Source organism: Oryctolagus cuniculus, chromosome 4 (assembly GCF_964237555.1).
Source record: "Oryctolagus cuniculus chromosome 4, mOryCun1.1, whole genome shotgun sequence".
In the NCBI taxonomy this organism is placed as follows: Eukaryota; Metazoa; Chordata; class Mammalia; order Lagomorpha; family Leporidae; genus Oryctolagus; species Oryctolagus cuniculus.
In genome coordinates this window covers 52,273,163-52,289,452 of record NC_091435.1, presented here as the reverse complement: position 1 = coordinate 52,289,452, position 16,290 = coordinate 52,273,163, and the positions used below count along the sequence as shown (strand labels likewise).

Sequence of the window (16,290 nt, the reverse complement as noted above, 5' to 3'; positions counted from 1 at the left end):
CAGTTTAACACGTTTTTTTCCATTCATATTTGAACCATGTCAGCTTTAACAGGAACTGCTAACATGTGAGCACACATGATCATCCAACATGAAATAAGAACTGCTCCACTGTGGATCTTCTGTATAACTCTGGTATTGTTCTGTTACCTGTGTACAGGAGTCAGAGTTGCATTCTAAGTTTAAAGCTTAAAGCAAACATGGAAAAATTCCTACCAATAAGAACTGCCCTTACAATCCTTTAAATTTCTTTTAAACCACCAGGACTTGAGTCTTTTAGGAGCACAAGTTGTATGTGGCTTGACTCCTGAAGACTTTGAAAGATGTCTCTTGGAATTCAGGACAGAGTTCCTACTAAAGACCTAGAATTCATTTCTTTCTTTGTCTTCGAGTGCTATATTGACCACATTAAACTGTCGTTTTCAGTACTACTCAATTATATTACCACAATTCCTATTTGGGAGGCTAAATTATATTACAATTATTATAAATTGCATTGCTATTTGTGGGCTGTTTATTCTAATAAAAATTAGAATGATTCATGATTGGATCTGAAACAAAGATTAGTCATGTCCAATGATTGAAAAGCTATCATAGCTCCTACCAACAAATACTTGAATCATTGCTATATTACCTCACATTAAGCTAGAGGTGTTTGTGCTAGTAATTAGTAACATTACAAAAATTCATAAATAAAAGACAATAAAGATCTCCATGGAGAATACAGTTAAACAGGATTTTTAATTGTAGCATTTCTTAGAGTCTCCACTACTTAAATATACATTAACTTTTTCATTATTTTCCTAAATTATTTGACTAGTTTCCATGGAACACACTTTGAAAAATATGACTGAATTTCACTAAGTTTAAATATCAAAATGGACAGGATACCCTCTTTGCTTATTAACATCAATAAAACTGCACATTAAAAAAATTGAATGCTCTATTTCAAAACAATACACTCTCATAACTTTTAATTGTGAAAGACGTCTATTGGAATTGTACATATTAAAAGATCATTTTAGGTAACTTTCCCTTCAGATTTTTGTGCCATTCTTGAGGCACAGGCAATAGCAGGTGACTTCCATTTCTCTCTCCTGAGATAGCACTGGAATAACTCTTGAGCTTACACAATTTCTTATCACTCGTCAGTGGAATTATAATTTGCTAATTTTATGTCCTTAATATAGAAAGGTCATGGAAGAACATTCTGTATACCAAATGACTTAAATGGCCTATTTCCCTGTTGAAAAGCATCCACTATTTGTTCCCAGAATGTTTCAGTACTATAATTCCCTTTCTCTCCACACATCTTTAGTAACCTAGTTACTCTTTGGCCTTTATACGACTGCATTGGCAGTTGATTTAGTAAGGTCAGTGCCCCCTCATTGTTCACAGCCACTGTGCAATAACTTTTCTTTCACCTTATCTTATAACAAAGTTGAAAAATGCTTCTGTTTTCTGGCTTCCAGGGCTGGGGACCATCATCTGCACATGAATTCTCTGGAATATTACCTAATAAACAATAAATGCCCTTTCTTATCAAACAGGTACAATGATAAATTCAATCTGCGATTTGCTGAGTATGTGGAAATTTCTGCCATTTCGTGATTAGTGGGCTCTGTCCACCTGAGAAATGATTTAACAGCAGAACCAGCAGCTCATACTGAAAAAAAATACATATCAAAGGCAGAAGGTCAAGAGTCTAAATTCTTCCTCAGAAAAATAAGGAGGAGCTAGAATTGGGAAATTTCAGGTATAAATTATGGTCAAGTTAGATTAGAGACACGGCTGTTATAATGGATAATGTTGCAGTTTAAGAAGCAATAAATATATAGAAGGGGACTTCAAAAAGTGCGTGGAAATTTGACATTATCTTTTATTCCATTTTCTGTGAAATTTTAAAGCCCTTTTCTATTCTCTGTACATCTAAATATGTGAAAAATTATAGCTGTGACTGAGTCAAGAAGGTTTTATTTTAATGAGCCCTTTGAGTTTATAACAGCAGTAGCCTTTAATTTAAAAAGTTCTTAGGTTATCAATAGATATCAATACTGCCATTAAAAAGCAGGAAGGTTTTCCATGTTTTATACTCATCATGTAAATTTAACAGTAATAGAGCTATTAGATCTATTAAAATGAATCAAGCAAGGTTATATTTTTAGACTTTTATCCCTGATATTCTATCATAATTTCTTTTTCTGCTGGCTCTTGCATTTATATATGGCTAACAGAAAGGTACACATGGGAACCATTCTACTTGCTATTATTTCACATATTTGTGAATATTTTCCATGTTTCAAAAGTCTTCATATTCAACTGAATTATAATACTCTATGTGCTGAATGTTTAACAATTTGTTAATTCCCTAAACCTATATTTACATTATTAACACATTTCTTTCATTATAGATGGTTATGTAGTCTTAGGGCATGCATGTATCTTTTTGTTTCAGTTGAATTACTTCCCTGGGGAAAAAACCCACCAGACAGAAGAATATTTTTTAAAGGAATTGGGCTAAAACTCCTCTCTGATGGCAGGACCCATATCTCACACATCTTTCTATTTTCTGTAGGCCCTGGAACAATGCTGAAAAACATTACAGGAATTCATTAAATAAGTTAACACATAGCCTTGAAATTTAAATTCTTTACAGAAAAGTTTGTGTTATGATGTGATGGCTGATTCATGATAAATTATCTACTTTCACTTAATTCCATTATTAAAAAAACTTAGAAAGTAAGCATTTATTGATATGATCATGAAAAAGATACGGTGGCAGCATCTGGGCTCGGTGGGAAAGCCTGTTAGGATGACTAGTAATGTCTGCCATAGCAAGGAGAAGAAGCAAACCATGTATTTGCCAACGCTGGAAAAAATTCAATCTACAGAAATGCCTGAGGATGTAATTCTTGAACTATTTTTCTGCCACATTTTCCTCATTGCTTTATATTATTGTACATGCTACTTTTTATTTTTATTTTTTAAAAGTAGTGTTCTTTAAGTGGCTGGGCTTTGGAGGGTGATGCTTGGAGGATATGTGGATTATGTGCTGCTTAGTCCCATGGGTGAGAATATACTAAATCCTTATATTTGTACAGTGGAACAAATATTATCAGGTTGTAATCCACTAAAAACTCTTTTTGGAACTTTAATACACTCCATCTATGAAGTCCGATTAGCCAGGAGAGAAATCTATCTGGAAAGGTGAAAATGTACCCTCTTTCCTTATGATATTTCTGAAACAGTGCTACACGGGGAAACATCTTGTCATTCTGTGTGATTCTACACTGCAGAGTGAAAACAGTGTTTTAGAGCTGGTGGATCTCATTGAATTCCTGATATAATTACTTGTGCATCCTTGGGGAAGTTAGTTCTCTGAGTCTTCATTTCCTCATCTTAGGGTTCAGTATAATAACAGGGATAAGTGACATAATTGAAAAAATACTTCATATAATGACTAGCACATGATAGACTGAACAAATGGCAGTGGTACTTATTGTTGATTATATATTCTATATCATTGATTATGTATGAAATATATAATATATATGTACTTTGTATATACATATATTAGAATTTGCATCCTTATTGATATTGAGATTAGTATAATCATTATCTTGTGCCCATAGTCCATGTGAATTGAATTTAGATTCTCCAAATGGCAAGTAGAAGTTTCATGTCTTCTGATCAATATTTCATACTCTATTTCCTTCTACAAAACCTGGCTTATCACTAAATTACAACACTGGTTCACAGCCAGTTATTTCTCTGTCATGAAAAATATCATTAAAAGTGTTAGCAACAAAAATTACCACAATCTACAATCCAGGGAAATCTGTCATATCGCCATTGCCTTGTTTCACGCCAACTAAAGATGCTTTAAGTCAAAATCTAGAATTCTTTTCAGCTGACTGCCCTCCAGACTCAGGGACTAATTTATAGACTGCTCCTATTATTATTTTTTATTTTTCTTCTGTTTCCACAGAAATGCCTTCTAATAAAGACCTGCTTGCTTAACTTTGATGGGAGCCCTACAATACTACCGCCTAAAGGGAGACACGGCTATTAAACTTAACAGACCTATTCTCAAGACTAAGAAACTGCTATGGCACAATATATTTAAATTGGTTCTTTTCCCAACATGTTTTCCTCCCTGTTCCAATCTGTTATCTCAAAACTTCTAACCCACATCTCTTCATAGTCACGCATCTGACTTTAATATGTGAAAGATTTCTGAAAAGTGTTTCCCTGGGGGAAGTGTTGGAGAGTAAAATATCCCACCCCAAATATTTGAAAAAAGAAAGAAATCAAGCCTGTTCTCTACAATTTGGTATTTAGAGATAAACCATTAAGCAAGAGCTAATTATGTATTGCCTAGGCAGCACTGAGCAAGCCTTCTTCAAAATTCTATTTCAAATTGTTGAAAGTTATTGTGGCTATAAAACAGTCTGATTGGTGCATTATTAACTGAATGGAGGAAGGCAGTACCATTCAGTCTTGGCATATTACAAGTCTCTGAAACACAGGCTTTAATTAAGGTTTTGTATGGACTTTTCCCTACCTTCACGATTTACACATTACTGGAAGCCAAGTGCTTGAAATTTCAACAGTAGGCAGTGGTGGTTACACTTCCTAAGAGCTAACATTCTGTAAGATCTCTAACTATGGCCCAGTGGGTGGTGAGAATGCTCATAAGGTGCCATGGGCTGGGCAGAACATGGTGGCTGAAGCAGCTGACTACCACAGATGGTACTGTCCACTCTCCTCCTTGGATGCCATCTTGAGCGGATTGTTGAGAAGTCCTTAATCTGTAAAACTCTTTCTCAGGGACATGCTGGGGGACCTGAAGTGGGAACTAGAAGAAAGTTATTCTCCCAGTACATTGCAGCTCTGTTGAAAAGGGCATTGGCCAACTGTCTGCAGCCTAGTGGGTTCAGTAGGCTTCAGTGAGGGGAGGGATTGGGGTGCAGGGGAAGAAGATGGAGAATGAATATGTAGGATAAAGTGGATGAGGGTGCGGAAGGAAGGGCTGGGCGACTGTACACTATGTGGTCACTTTGCAATATCAGGCTACAGTATTTAACCCTGGATTTTATGGTAGTTTAATAGGAGGAACTACAAGATTGATCCTGAGGGTTGGGTGAGAGGGACCAAAATGTGTTTCAAAGGGCCAAACACTGCTCCAGGTGCTGGTTGACATACAAACTCATCTGAGCCCTTTCTCCCAGGGTTGTACATCACATGAATTATATGTAATTCTTTGAAAAGTGGTTATACAGTATAATTCATTATAAAAGGACTGGATATATAAGGGTAGCTTGAAATTCACATGTATGAAAGGATGACTGCTTTATATTAGTATGGTAGTTTTGTAATTGTTTTTTACAATTAATTGGGATTAAGGTTATACTTATAATGTCATCACATTCACTTACACATCTACAGATTGTAGGAGAGAAAGCTGGCAAGTAGGGAAGCACACAGTGCTGAGTACTCCCACGGGACTGCACCAGGTACGATAATGTCAGCAGCAGAAAAAGGTGAGAACTGCTACTGGAAACCACCAGAAGGCTTCTCGGGCCAACAGTCTTTCTATTAGGTGCTCTGATTTTTGCAAAGAAAGATTACAGACATCAAGCTTATGAAATTTCTAATATGCTAGTAAGAGATAACTAAACCAGGGTTTCATAGCCTTTTTCATCCCCCTTTGTCACCTTAATTTCCTCTCCTTTTAGTACTGTGTCATGAGAAAGAATAAAAGCTTCTCAAGTGAATGCTTAAGAAAAAAAAAAAGCAATTAGAGTGGAATAAAAACCGTGGGGATCTAGCAGATGAGAGGGCTATGTCAGCAGAGAGGTGTGAGAGAAACCTGGGAGCTTTGGGACCCCAGAGGAAAGAAGAGTGCAGGAGGGTTTTCTAATAAGAAAGGCTGGGGATTATACATGTAGATTTCTGTACATGTTTCAGAGACACAGGGGAGGAAAGATTGAAACTGTTGCCTAATACAACCTCACTCTGGGGCACACAACTGGGCTTCGGGACTTCCTTGATGGAGGGACAGCTGTCACAGTTTTACAAACAAAGCACACCAGGTGTTCCTCAGTGATCCTTTTATCTACTGCATTGCCTCTCCCTCAACAGTCTCCATTCTCTGGGACCAGGTGCGGGGTGAGTGGGTGGTACTGGGGATAAAAGGGGGGGGGGGCTTCTTTGGAAATAAACACACAGCAAAGGATCAGGCATGGATTACCCTGAGGACTTCACTTTTTTTCTCCCCTTCTCAAACAAAAGTACATTATGAACAACAGCAGTAGCACATACATCCTTGTCAGAAGCAAGGATAGCAAATCAGTCACAGAAACTTCCATTTGGTCTCCCAGAGATTAGACTTTAGAATCGAATCAAGCTGCCAGCTTTATATAAAGCACCCAGCTCCTGGTCTGTGTGTGGCAGTGCAGTCACAGAGATGGCCACTCCCTGGCCAGCTGGTGGATTACCGCCCACCCCACTAAGTCACACCATTCTGGCCTGTGCACAGGACCCTCCATGCTCACTTGACCTCTGCATCCTTTTTAATTTTTGGCTTTTCTTCACCTTAGATTCTACAAGGATACTTTAAAATATAATGATTATTCATAATCTTGAAAAAGCAGAGAAGAAAATTATCTGTTTTTCAAAAAGAAGACTCACCTGCCTGCTTCTACAGCCAAAGGGCAGTTAGACAGCCTTGTTGACAGCACTGGCAGTGAAGTGTCAGCCCCTTGCATCATGACAGGCCCAGATTAAATTCTCTCAGTTTACCCATGTCAAAGTCCTTTTCCATTAATGAAGACCTCGCTTCATGGTCTCCTTCTTCTAGCTACTGTCACCTCAATTTTAAAGCATGCCTATAACTCTTTAACAAAACACATAAAAACAAAAACCAAGAAAAATTTCCTCTATCTCCTTTTTTTCCGTCAGAGACAGGTTTCTGGAAAACAAAATTAGTGGTACACGTTGCTCTCCGCTCTGACGGTATATACACTCTTCCTCTGCTGTCTTGTGCAACTTCATTGAAAACTCTCCTCAAAAGCTGCCCATGAGCAGCTGACACCTCATTGCTCAACCCAACAGGGAGACTTCACTTTCTATTTTACTGAAGCTTTGTGAAGCCTTGGACATTAGGCTCCTTGAAACTCCCTTTTCTTTTAGCTTTTAGGAAATGGTTCCTTCTCAGTTTCCTTCATTACCGCTCAGGCTCTTTCCCAGTCTCCTTTGTGTCCCCTTTTTCAGTGTGTGTCTTAAATTTTGGGGTTAGCGAATGTTATATTGCTTTCCTTTGTTAATTTACATACCTTCTATTCCCTGTAGGTTATCTTAACTACATCTAAAGCTTCAGCAAAAACCTACGTGCTGCTGATCTTCCAATCTGTACTCCACTCCATATTTCTCACCTGAGGTTCAACTTACTTACGGAACATCCCCACCTACATGTCCCACAAACTCTCTGACCCAGTATGCTCAAAATGCTTTCCTTTCTATTCTAAAATCTTGTCCCTCTCAGTGGCAATATCACTGGCCAACTTGTCAAAAAAAAAAAAAAAAAAAAAAAAGAAGAAGAAAAAGAAGAAGAAAAAGAAGAGGTTTGATAAATAGCCTTGATTCATTTTCCCTCCTTCCTTCAATATTCATACAGTGAGCAAGACTCTGTGCCCTGTGGTTTCCTTTGCCTAATAACACAGTATTTTATATCCTGATCGAAAACTTATTCCCATTCCATGGTTTGGATTGATGGAAACATATAACTTTGTCTCCAGACTTGTTTCCTGTTTTGCACTTGAAGTCTGAATCATCCTTAGAGTGGTCGTTCAGAAATGCAAATGTGATCATGTCATTCTCTTGCTTAAAACCCTTCAATGGCTGTCCAATGCTTTTATGACAAAACCCAAAGTGTCTCCACTCCTCCCCCACCCCTTACTGCTTCTTGCATTGGACTGCTTTAGGGAAGATGGGCTGGAGTAATAGTTTAATCTCTAGCTATTTCATGCTTGGCTTCACTTTACTGAGGCTGCCAATTAGTGATTTAGAGGTGAACTCTTCTATGCTCTGCTGTGAACGGGGGCCTGTTTCAAATAGTCCTTGAAGGGCTTCAGCCTTACTGTCACTAAAATCCTGCACTGACTTGAACCTGTGACTTCTTCTAGTTGAAGGTCTGTATATATTTCTGGGCATCCCCCGAGTCAGGAAAGCAAATTTTGGAAATGCTTTGGTATTTCTAAGTCCTATTTGGTCTAAATAAATATATTTTTTAACTTAATGATATCTTAAATGTAATATTTTGATTTTATTTGACTTTTATAATTGCTTTTCCAAGAGAGGTGAGCATATCTTCTCAACTCTACTGACTTTTGTAATGGTATATGATGAGTGCTTTCATTTTCTTGTCTTGTCATCTGTCCTTTTCTGGCTTTAGGAATAGAAGTAACAACAGCTAGATGTGATCATATCAGCAGGAAGCATCCTTGCTGCTGGCTGATTCATAAATTGCCACTCTCTTGCTTGCCATTTCTAATAGGTATACAAAACATGGAATGTACAAGAAAATTAAAGAGGCTATGTACACACACACACACACACACACTGCTTAAAAAAGTCAGGAAGGACCAGTAAATAGAGCAAAGATATATAAAAAACACACACAGGAAAAAATATAAACAAGGTAATTCAAAAAGTTTAAATGTAGAGAAAATAGAAGAAACTATTTCCTTTTGAAAGAAAAGTCCATTTTTTAAATGCTGATAATTTGTCTTTGCCACTGATAAATAAAACAGGCTTTGTACAAGGTTGACAAGTAGACAGTTACCAAGGCAAACTTCACCTCTCTACCTGTTATTCTTGTCTATAGCCTGAAAGAAATTATGATTGTCAAGAGAAAAAAAATCAACATTATGCATCTTACACAAGGATGTCCTCCACCAGGGTGTGAAGGGCACTGGGATTGCGGATCAGTTTGTCAAGGAAGCTGACAATGTCAGTAAATTTTGGTCTGTGGTTTCTCTCCTTCTGCCAGCAGTGGAGCATCAGTTGGTGTAGAGAAGCTGGACAGCCCATGGGAGCTGGAAGTCTGTAACCTTCTTCAATGGACAGAATGACCTGAAGGCAAGCATACACAAATCATTCTCTTACTTTTAGAGACAATAATACAAATGCAAAGTAATCATTTCTTCTTATCCAAGCAGTAGAAACCAAAATATCTGTGAGCACGAAAACTGCCTGTGAATACACAGGGTCAAGGTAGGATAAATAGAAAAGCTCTGGACAGAATTCTAAGTAGCTCCACAGCAGCTTCGGATGCCTGTGGGGAAAGAACATTTTTAACAGGTGCTATTGGCGAGTGTCATCCGAATCTCGAGAAACAGTTTTCATGTGATTTAGCTAGAACACCTCAAACACAATTAGAACATCAGAAAGTCAGCATAAGATTGATGCATTTGGTGCAAACTACATGTGATGAATGCCTGTAAGTAAAATTGAAGTAAAATTCTGCTGAAGCTTGATTTCCTGAATCATTTTTTATCCTTTCATAGTAATGTCAAGGTAGATTCTTTTTCTAACTGCCATCCCCTCTTCTTCATTGCATATTTAGTTCCTCTTCACTTACTTCTAGCTTTTCCTTAATCTGACATTGAACTGATTAAGAAGCCATCTTCCTATAACTTCCAAAGTCACTTTTTCTTGAAATGCTTTCAATGGGAACCTTAATGACATAAAACAACAGCATTCAACCTCAGTATCCAACAGAACTTTCTGTGATGACTGAAAATTTTCTCTTATGATACAGTAGCAACTAATCATATGTGGCTACTGAGTACTTGAAGTATGGCTGGGAGGACTCAGGAACTGAATTTTTTGTTTTAGTTAGTTTTAATTCATTAAAGTTTAAATTTAAATAGCTGGTTGGGGCAAATGTCTACTCTCTGGGACAGTGTAGCTCTAGGTAAAGAAATCTTTATAAGAAATTGAAGTTAGGAGTAACAACAAGATGACAGTGAGTATTTTTCATAGTAATTAGGAGATAACACACAAGATCAGGCAGGGCACTCATCTGTTTAATATATGACTCTCATGGAAATTTCCTAAAAATGCCATAAATTGATCCTGAATTTCTGTAGCTTTTATTTTTGTGAAATTTTAGCTAGAACATATATATATGTGTGTGTGTATGTATATACATATATATATATATATAGAGAGAGAGAGAGCATTGAACAGAGCTCCTTGGCCACACCCAGCACATGCCTCTAGGTATTCATTGAAAAAGTGGACACCCCATTAATCCACACAGACATAGCCCAAAGATAAAAGCCAACACAGAAAAATAAAGAAAACAACGTCTATCTCCACAAATGCCAAATAATAAATGCACCAATTCAAGAAACAAGAATAAGGAAGACAACAAGACACCCACAAAAGAACACAACACTTCAATACTAGAATGTGAAAATGAAGAGATTCAAGAAATGCCAGAAATGGAATTCAAAAAATGGATCATAGGATTACTTAGAAGTAATCAGAAGCAAGTCCACGAACTAATGGAATCCGTACATGACATGAAAGAAAATTTCTCCCACAAAATTTAGATCTTAAAGAGAATCAGGCTGGCACCACAGCTCACTAGGCTAATCCTCCGCCTGTGGCACTGGCACCCCGGGTTCTAGTCCTGGTTGGGGCACCGGATTCTGTCCCAGTTGCTCCTCTTCCAGTCCAGCTCACTGCTGTGGTTCAGGAGTGCAGTGGAGGATGGCCCAGGTCCTTGGGCTCTGCACCGGCATGGGAGACCAGGAGGAAGCACCTGGCTCCTGGCTTCAGATTGGTGCAGCGTGCTGGCCGCAACATGCCAGCTGTAGCGGCCACTTGTGGGGGGGTGAACCAACAGAAGGAAGACCTTCCTCTCTGTCTCTCTCTCTCTCACTGTCTAACTCTGCCTGTCAAAAAAATTTAAAAAAATTAAAAAAAGAGAAATCAAATGAAATCTTAGAAATGAAGAATTCAATAGAACAAATAAAAAAATGAAGTGGAAAGCCTTAACAGAATCAGTGAAGCAGAAGTACGAATATCTGACTTACAAGACAAATTGCAGGAAATTTTACAGTCAGACCAAAAACAACAAGAAGAAATTAGAAAATTAAAAAAAATATACTGTTGGAGATCTACAAGATACTATCAAACAACACAACAACGGGTCTTAGGAGTTCCTGAAGTCGTGGAAAGAAAGAACGGATTAGAAGGCCTTTTTAGTGAAATAATTACAGAAAACTTCTCTTACTAGGAGAAAGAAACGGGCATTCAAGTACAGAAAGCACACAGAACTCCTAATAGACATCACCAGAAAAGATTTTCACCACCACACATTGTAGTCAAACTTTCCACATGAAGAAAAGATTCTAAAATGTGTGGGAGAGAAACACTAGATTATTTTCAGATGATCTCCGATTAGACTCACAGCTGACTTCTCATCAGAAACCCTACAGGCTAGGACAGAATGGCAAGATATATTCCAAGTATGCAGAGAAAAAAACTGTCAACCATAATACTGCACTCTGCAAATCTCATATACATGAATGAAGATGAAATAAAAACCTTCCATAGCAAACATAAATTGAAAGAATTTGTCACTACCCGTCCAGCCTTACAAAAGATGTGTAAAGAAACACAGAAACACAGAAACATGATCATCACTATGAAAGAAGGTGAAGGCAGAAAATCTCCCAGTAAAATTACAATGGAAATCCAAAGTAAACAACAGGAACATTAATGGGAAAATGGCAGGGCCAAGTCGTTACTTATCAATAGTCACCTTGAATGTAAATAGCCTCAACTCTCCAGTCCACTCTGCCTGTCAAAAAAATAAAATAAAATAAAAAATAAAAAAATAAAAAAAACCTCTCCAGTTAAAAGACAGAGACTGGCTGAATGGATTAAAAACAAAATCCATCTATTTGCTGCTTACAATAAACACATCTTACCAACAAAGATGCACACAGTCTGAAAGTGAAAGGATGAAAAAACATATTCCATGCTATAGAAACCAAAAAAGAGCTGGTGTAGCCATGATAATATCAGACAAAATAGACTTTAATGTAAAAACTGTCAAAAGAGACAAAGAAGGGCACTATGTAATGGTTAAGGGATCAATTCAACATAAAGATGTGACTATTATAAATGTATATGCACCTAATTACAGAGAACCTGGCTATTTAAAAGAAATGTTTATGGATCTAAAGGGAGACATAGACTCAACTACAATAGTAATGGGGGACTTCAGTACCCAACTTTCAGTAATGGATCACAGATCAACCAGACAGAAAATCATCTAGGAAACAACAGGGTTAATTGACACTATAGACAAAATAGACCTAATAGATATCTTACAGAACTTTCCATTCTACAGCCACATTATACATATTCTTCTAACCAGTGTATGAATCTTTCTCTAGGACTGACCACATGCTAGGCTATAAAGCAAGTCTCAAAAACTCAAAAAACTTGAAATCATACCATGCATCTTCTCTGACCACAATGGAATAAAGTTGGAAATCAACAACTTAGGAATCTCTAGAATATATGCAAACACATAGAGACTGAATAAAATACTCCTGAATGAACAGTGGGTCACTGAAGAAATAAAAAAAAATCCTGGAAACAAATGAAGATGATAAAAGATCATATCAAGACTTATGGGATACAGCAAATGCAGTGGTAAGAGGAATGTTTATAGAAATTTGTGCCTACTTCAAGAAATTGGAAAGTCACCAGATAAATGAGCTATCGATGAATTTCAAGGACCTGGAAAAACACCATCAAACAAACCCAAAACTAATAGGAGAAAAGAAAAAATTAAAATTAGAGAAGACATAAACAAAATTGAAAGAAAAAAATACAAAAGATACAAAAAGAAAAAACACAAAAGCTAGTTTTTTGAAAAAATTAAATTGACACACCATTGGCCCAACTAACCAAAGAAAGGAGGATGAAGAGCCAAATTAATAAAATTAGAGATGAAAAAGGAAATGTAACAACAGATACCACAGAAATAAAAAGAATAATCAGAACTTACTACAAAGAGCTGTATGCCAACAAACTGGGAAACCTAGAAAAAAAAATGGATAGATTCCTGGACACATGCAACCTACCTAAATTAAGCCATGAAAACACAGAAAACATAAACAGACTCATAACCAAAACATAAATTGAACCAGTAAACAAAGGCCCTCCCAACAAATAAAAGCCCAGGACCAGATGGCTTTACTGCTGAATTCTAGGAGAGACTTAAAGAAGAACTAACTCCAATTCCTCTCAAATTATTAAAAAAAAACTCAAAGGGAGGGATTCCTCCCAAATTCTTTCTATGAAGCCAGCATCACATTAATTTCTAAACCTGAAAAAGATAAAACAGAAAAGAGAACTACAGAACAATTTCCCTGATGAACACAGGCGTAAAAATCCTCAAAAAATACTAGCCTATAGAATCCAACAACACATCAGAAAGATCATTCCCAAGGACCAAGTGGGATTTATCCCTGGTATGCAGGGATGGTTCAACATTCTCAAATCAATCAATGTGATATATCACATCACAAATAGAAGAACAAAAACCATATGATTATCTCAATAGATGCAGAGAAAGCATTTGGTAAAATACAACAGCATTTCAGGATGAAACTCTAAGTAAATTGGTTATAGAAGGAACATTCCTCAACACGATCAGGGTAATTTATGACAAACCCACAGCCAGCATCCTATTGAATGGGGAAGAGTTGGAAGCATTCCCATTGAGATCCAGACCAGGTAAGGATGCCTACTCTCATCATTGTTATTCAATATAGTTATGGAAGTTTTAGCCAGAGCCATTAGGCAAGAAAAAGAAATCAAAGGGATACAAATTGGGAAGGTGGAAGTCAAACTACCCCTATTTGCAGATAACATGATTCTATATATAGGGGATCCAAAAGACTCTACTAAGAGTCTATTGTAACTTAAGAAGAATTTGGTAAAGTAGCAGAATATAAAATCAACACACAAAAAATCAACACCCTTTGAATACACAGACAAAGCCACAGCTGAGAAAGAACTTCTAAGATCTATCCCGTTCACAATAGCTACCAAAAATTAAATACCTTGGAGTAAATTTAACCAAGGATGTCAAAGATCTATACAATGAGAATTACAAAACATTAAAGAAATAGAAGAAGATACAAAAGAATGGAAAAATCTTCCATATTCATGGATTGGATGAATCAATATTATCAAAATGTCCATACTACCAAAAGAAATTTACAGATTCACTGTAATACCAATAAAAATGCTAAGGACATTCTTCTCAGATATGGAAAAAATGATGCTGAAATTCATATGCAAACACAGGAGACACTGAATAGCTAAAGAAATCGTATACAACAAAAGCAAAGCTGGAGGCATTACAACACTAGATTTCAAGACATACCACAGGGCAGTTATAATCAAAACATCCTCGTACTGGTACAAAAACAGATGGATAGACCAATGGAACAGAATAGAAATGCCAGAAATCAATCCATGCATCTATAACCAACTTATATTTGAGAAAGGACAATCTCTTCAACAATGGTGCTGGGAAAATCCAGATCTCCACATGCAGAAGTATTAAGCAAGGCCCTAATGTTACACAAAAATCCACTCAAAATGGATTAAAGACCTAAATCTACAACCTGATACCATCAAATTATTACAGACATTGGGGAAACCCTGCAAGATATTGGTATGGGCAAAGACTTCTTGGAAAAGACCCCAGAGGCACAGACAATCAACGCCAAAATTAACAAATGAGATTATATCAAGTTTGAGAAGCTTCTGCACTGCAAAAGAAACACTCGGAAAAGAGAAGCAGCAACTGACACAATGGAAGAAATTATTTGCAAACAATATAATTGATAAAGGATTAATAACCAGAATATTTAAAGGATCAAGAAACTCAACAACAACAAAACAAACAACCCAGTTAAGAAATTGGCAAAGGACTTAAACAGACATTTTTCAAAAGAGGAAATCCAAAAGCCATGAAAAATGTTTAGGATCACTAGCCATCAGGGAAATGCAAATCAAAACCACAATAAGGTTTCACCTCACCCCCGCTAGAATGGCTTTCATACAGAAATCAACAAAAAACAAATGCTGGTGAGGATGTGGGGGAAAAGGTGCCCAATTTACTGTTGGTGGGAATGTAAACTGATAAAGTCACTATGGAAGACAGTATGGAGATTCCTCAGAAACCTGAATATAAACCTACCATATGACCAAGCCATCCCACTCCTGGGATTTACACAAGGGAAAAGAAATCAGTATATGAAAGAGTTAAATGTACCCCATGTTTAATGCAGATCAATCAGTAATAGCTAAGACATGGAATCAACTCAGATGCCCATCAACTGAAGACTGGATAAAGAAATTATGGGATATGTGCATCATGAAATACTGTACAATGGTAAAACAAACAAATATGAAATCTGGTCATTTGCAACAAAATAGATGAAACTGGAAAACATCATACTTAGTGAAAAAAGCCAGTCACAAAGGAACAAATACCATGTTTTCCCTGACCTGTGATAATTAATAGAGCACCTAAAAGGAAATCTGTAGAAATGAAATTGACATTTGAGAAGCAATGACTTCTTGACTTCTGAGGAACAGTTTTTTTTTTTTAATTTTTGAACTATTTACTTAGTATAGAGGTAATCTTCTCTCTATAAATTTAACTAAAATAGATCTTAGTAAAAAATAAGGCTTGGACTAGGAGAGGGAGGAGGAAGAGAGGTGGGAGTATGGGTGGGAGTGCATGTACCATGGGAGAAATCACTATGTTCCTAACGTTGTATTTATCTTTGTATTCCTTAAATAAACATTTCTTTGGGAGAAAAACTGATAAGAAGATAGGCATATTTCAGTCTCACCCACACCCCATTCTAACAACAGAAATATAAAAATGCAATCATTAATATCAACAACACAGAAAGAACTCTACTGCAGCACAATCTATACATTTTCTGTTTTTTTTTTTTTTTTTTTTTTTTTTTTAAAGATTTATTTGAAAGGCAGAGTTACAGAGAGGCAGAAGCAGAGGCTGAAACAGAGAGAGATCTTCCATCCACTGGTTGACTCCTCAACGGCCAGGGCTGAGCCAGGCTGAAGCCAGGAGCCTGGAGTTTCTTCCAAGGCTCTTATGTGGGTACGGGTGTCAAAGCATTTGCGACCTCCTCTGCTGCTTCCCCAGGTGCA

The 16,290-nt window shown here is 36.9% G+C and overlaps 1 protein-coding gene and 1 long non-coding RNA gene across 12 annotated transcripts in view; one reads left to right on the top strand and one right to left on the bottom strand.

Moving 5' to 3' along the window:
- Positions 1-16,290, bottom strand: part of EPHA6 (EPH receptor A6) — a 1,017,309-nt gene that overhangs the window by 4,644 nt on the left and 996,375 nt on the right. For all 9 annotated transcript variants that reach the window (XM_017347166.3, XM_051859383.2, XM_051859384.2 and 6 more), the window contains one exon: positions 8,939-9,132. In XM_017347166.3, coding sequence (XP_017202655.3) covers positions 8,939-9,132 — 194 coding nt within the window. The remainder of the gene's footprint in view (positions 1-8,938; positions 9,133-16,290) is intronic.
- Positions 1-16,290, top strand: part of LOC103350570 (uncharacterized) — a 50,927-nt gene that overhangs the window by 20,839 nt on the left and 13,798 nt on the right. Inside the window, exons 4-5 of one of the 3 annotated variants that reach the window (XR_011387815.1) lie at positions 1,548-1,753; positions 9,050-9,138. This is a non-coding gene — a long non-coding RNA (uncharacterized lncRNA). Of the gene's footprint in view, positions 1-1,547; positions 1,754-3,985; positions 6,581-9,049; positions 9,139-16,290 lie in introns of those variants that run through there. The other 2 variants (XR_007924678.2, XR_011387816.1) reach the window with 2 other exon arrangements.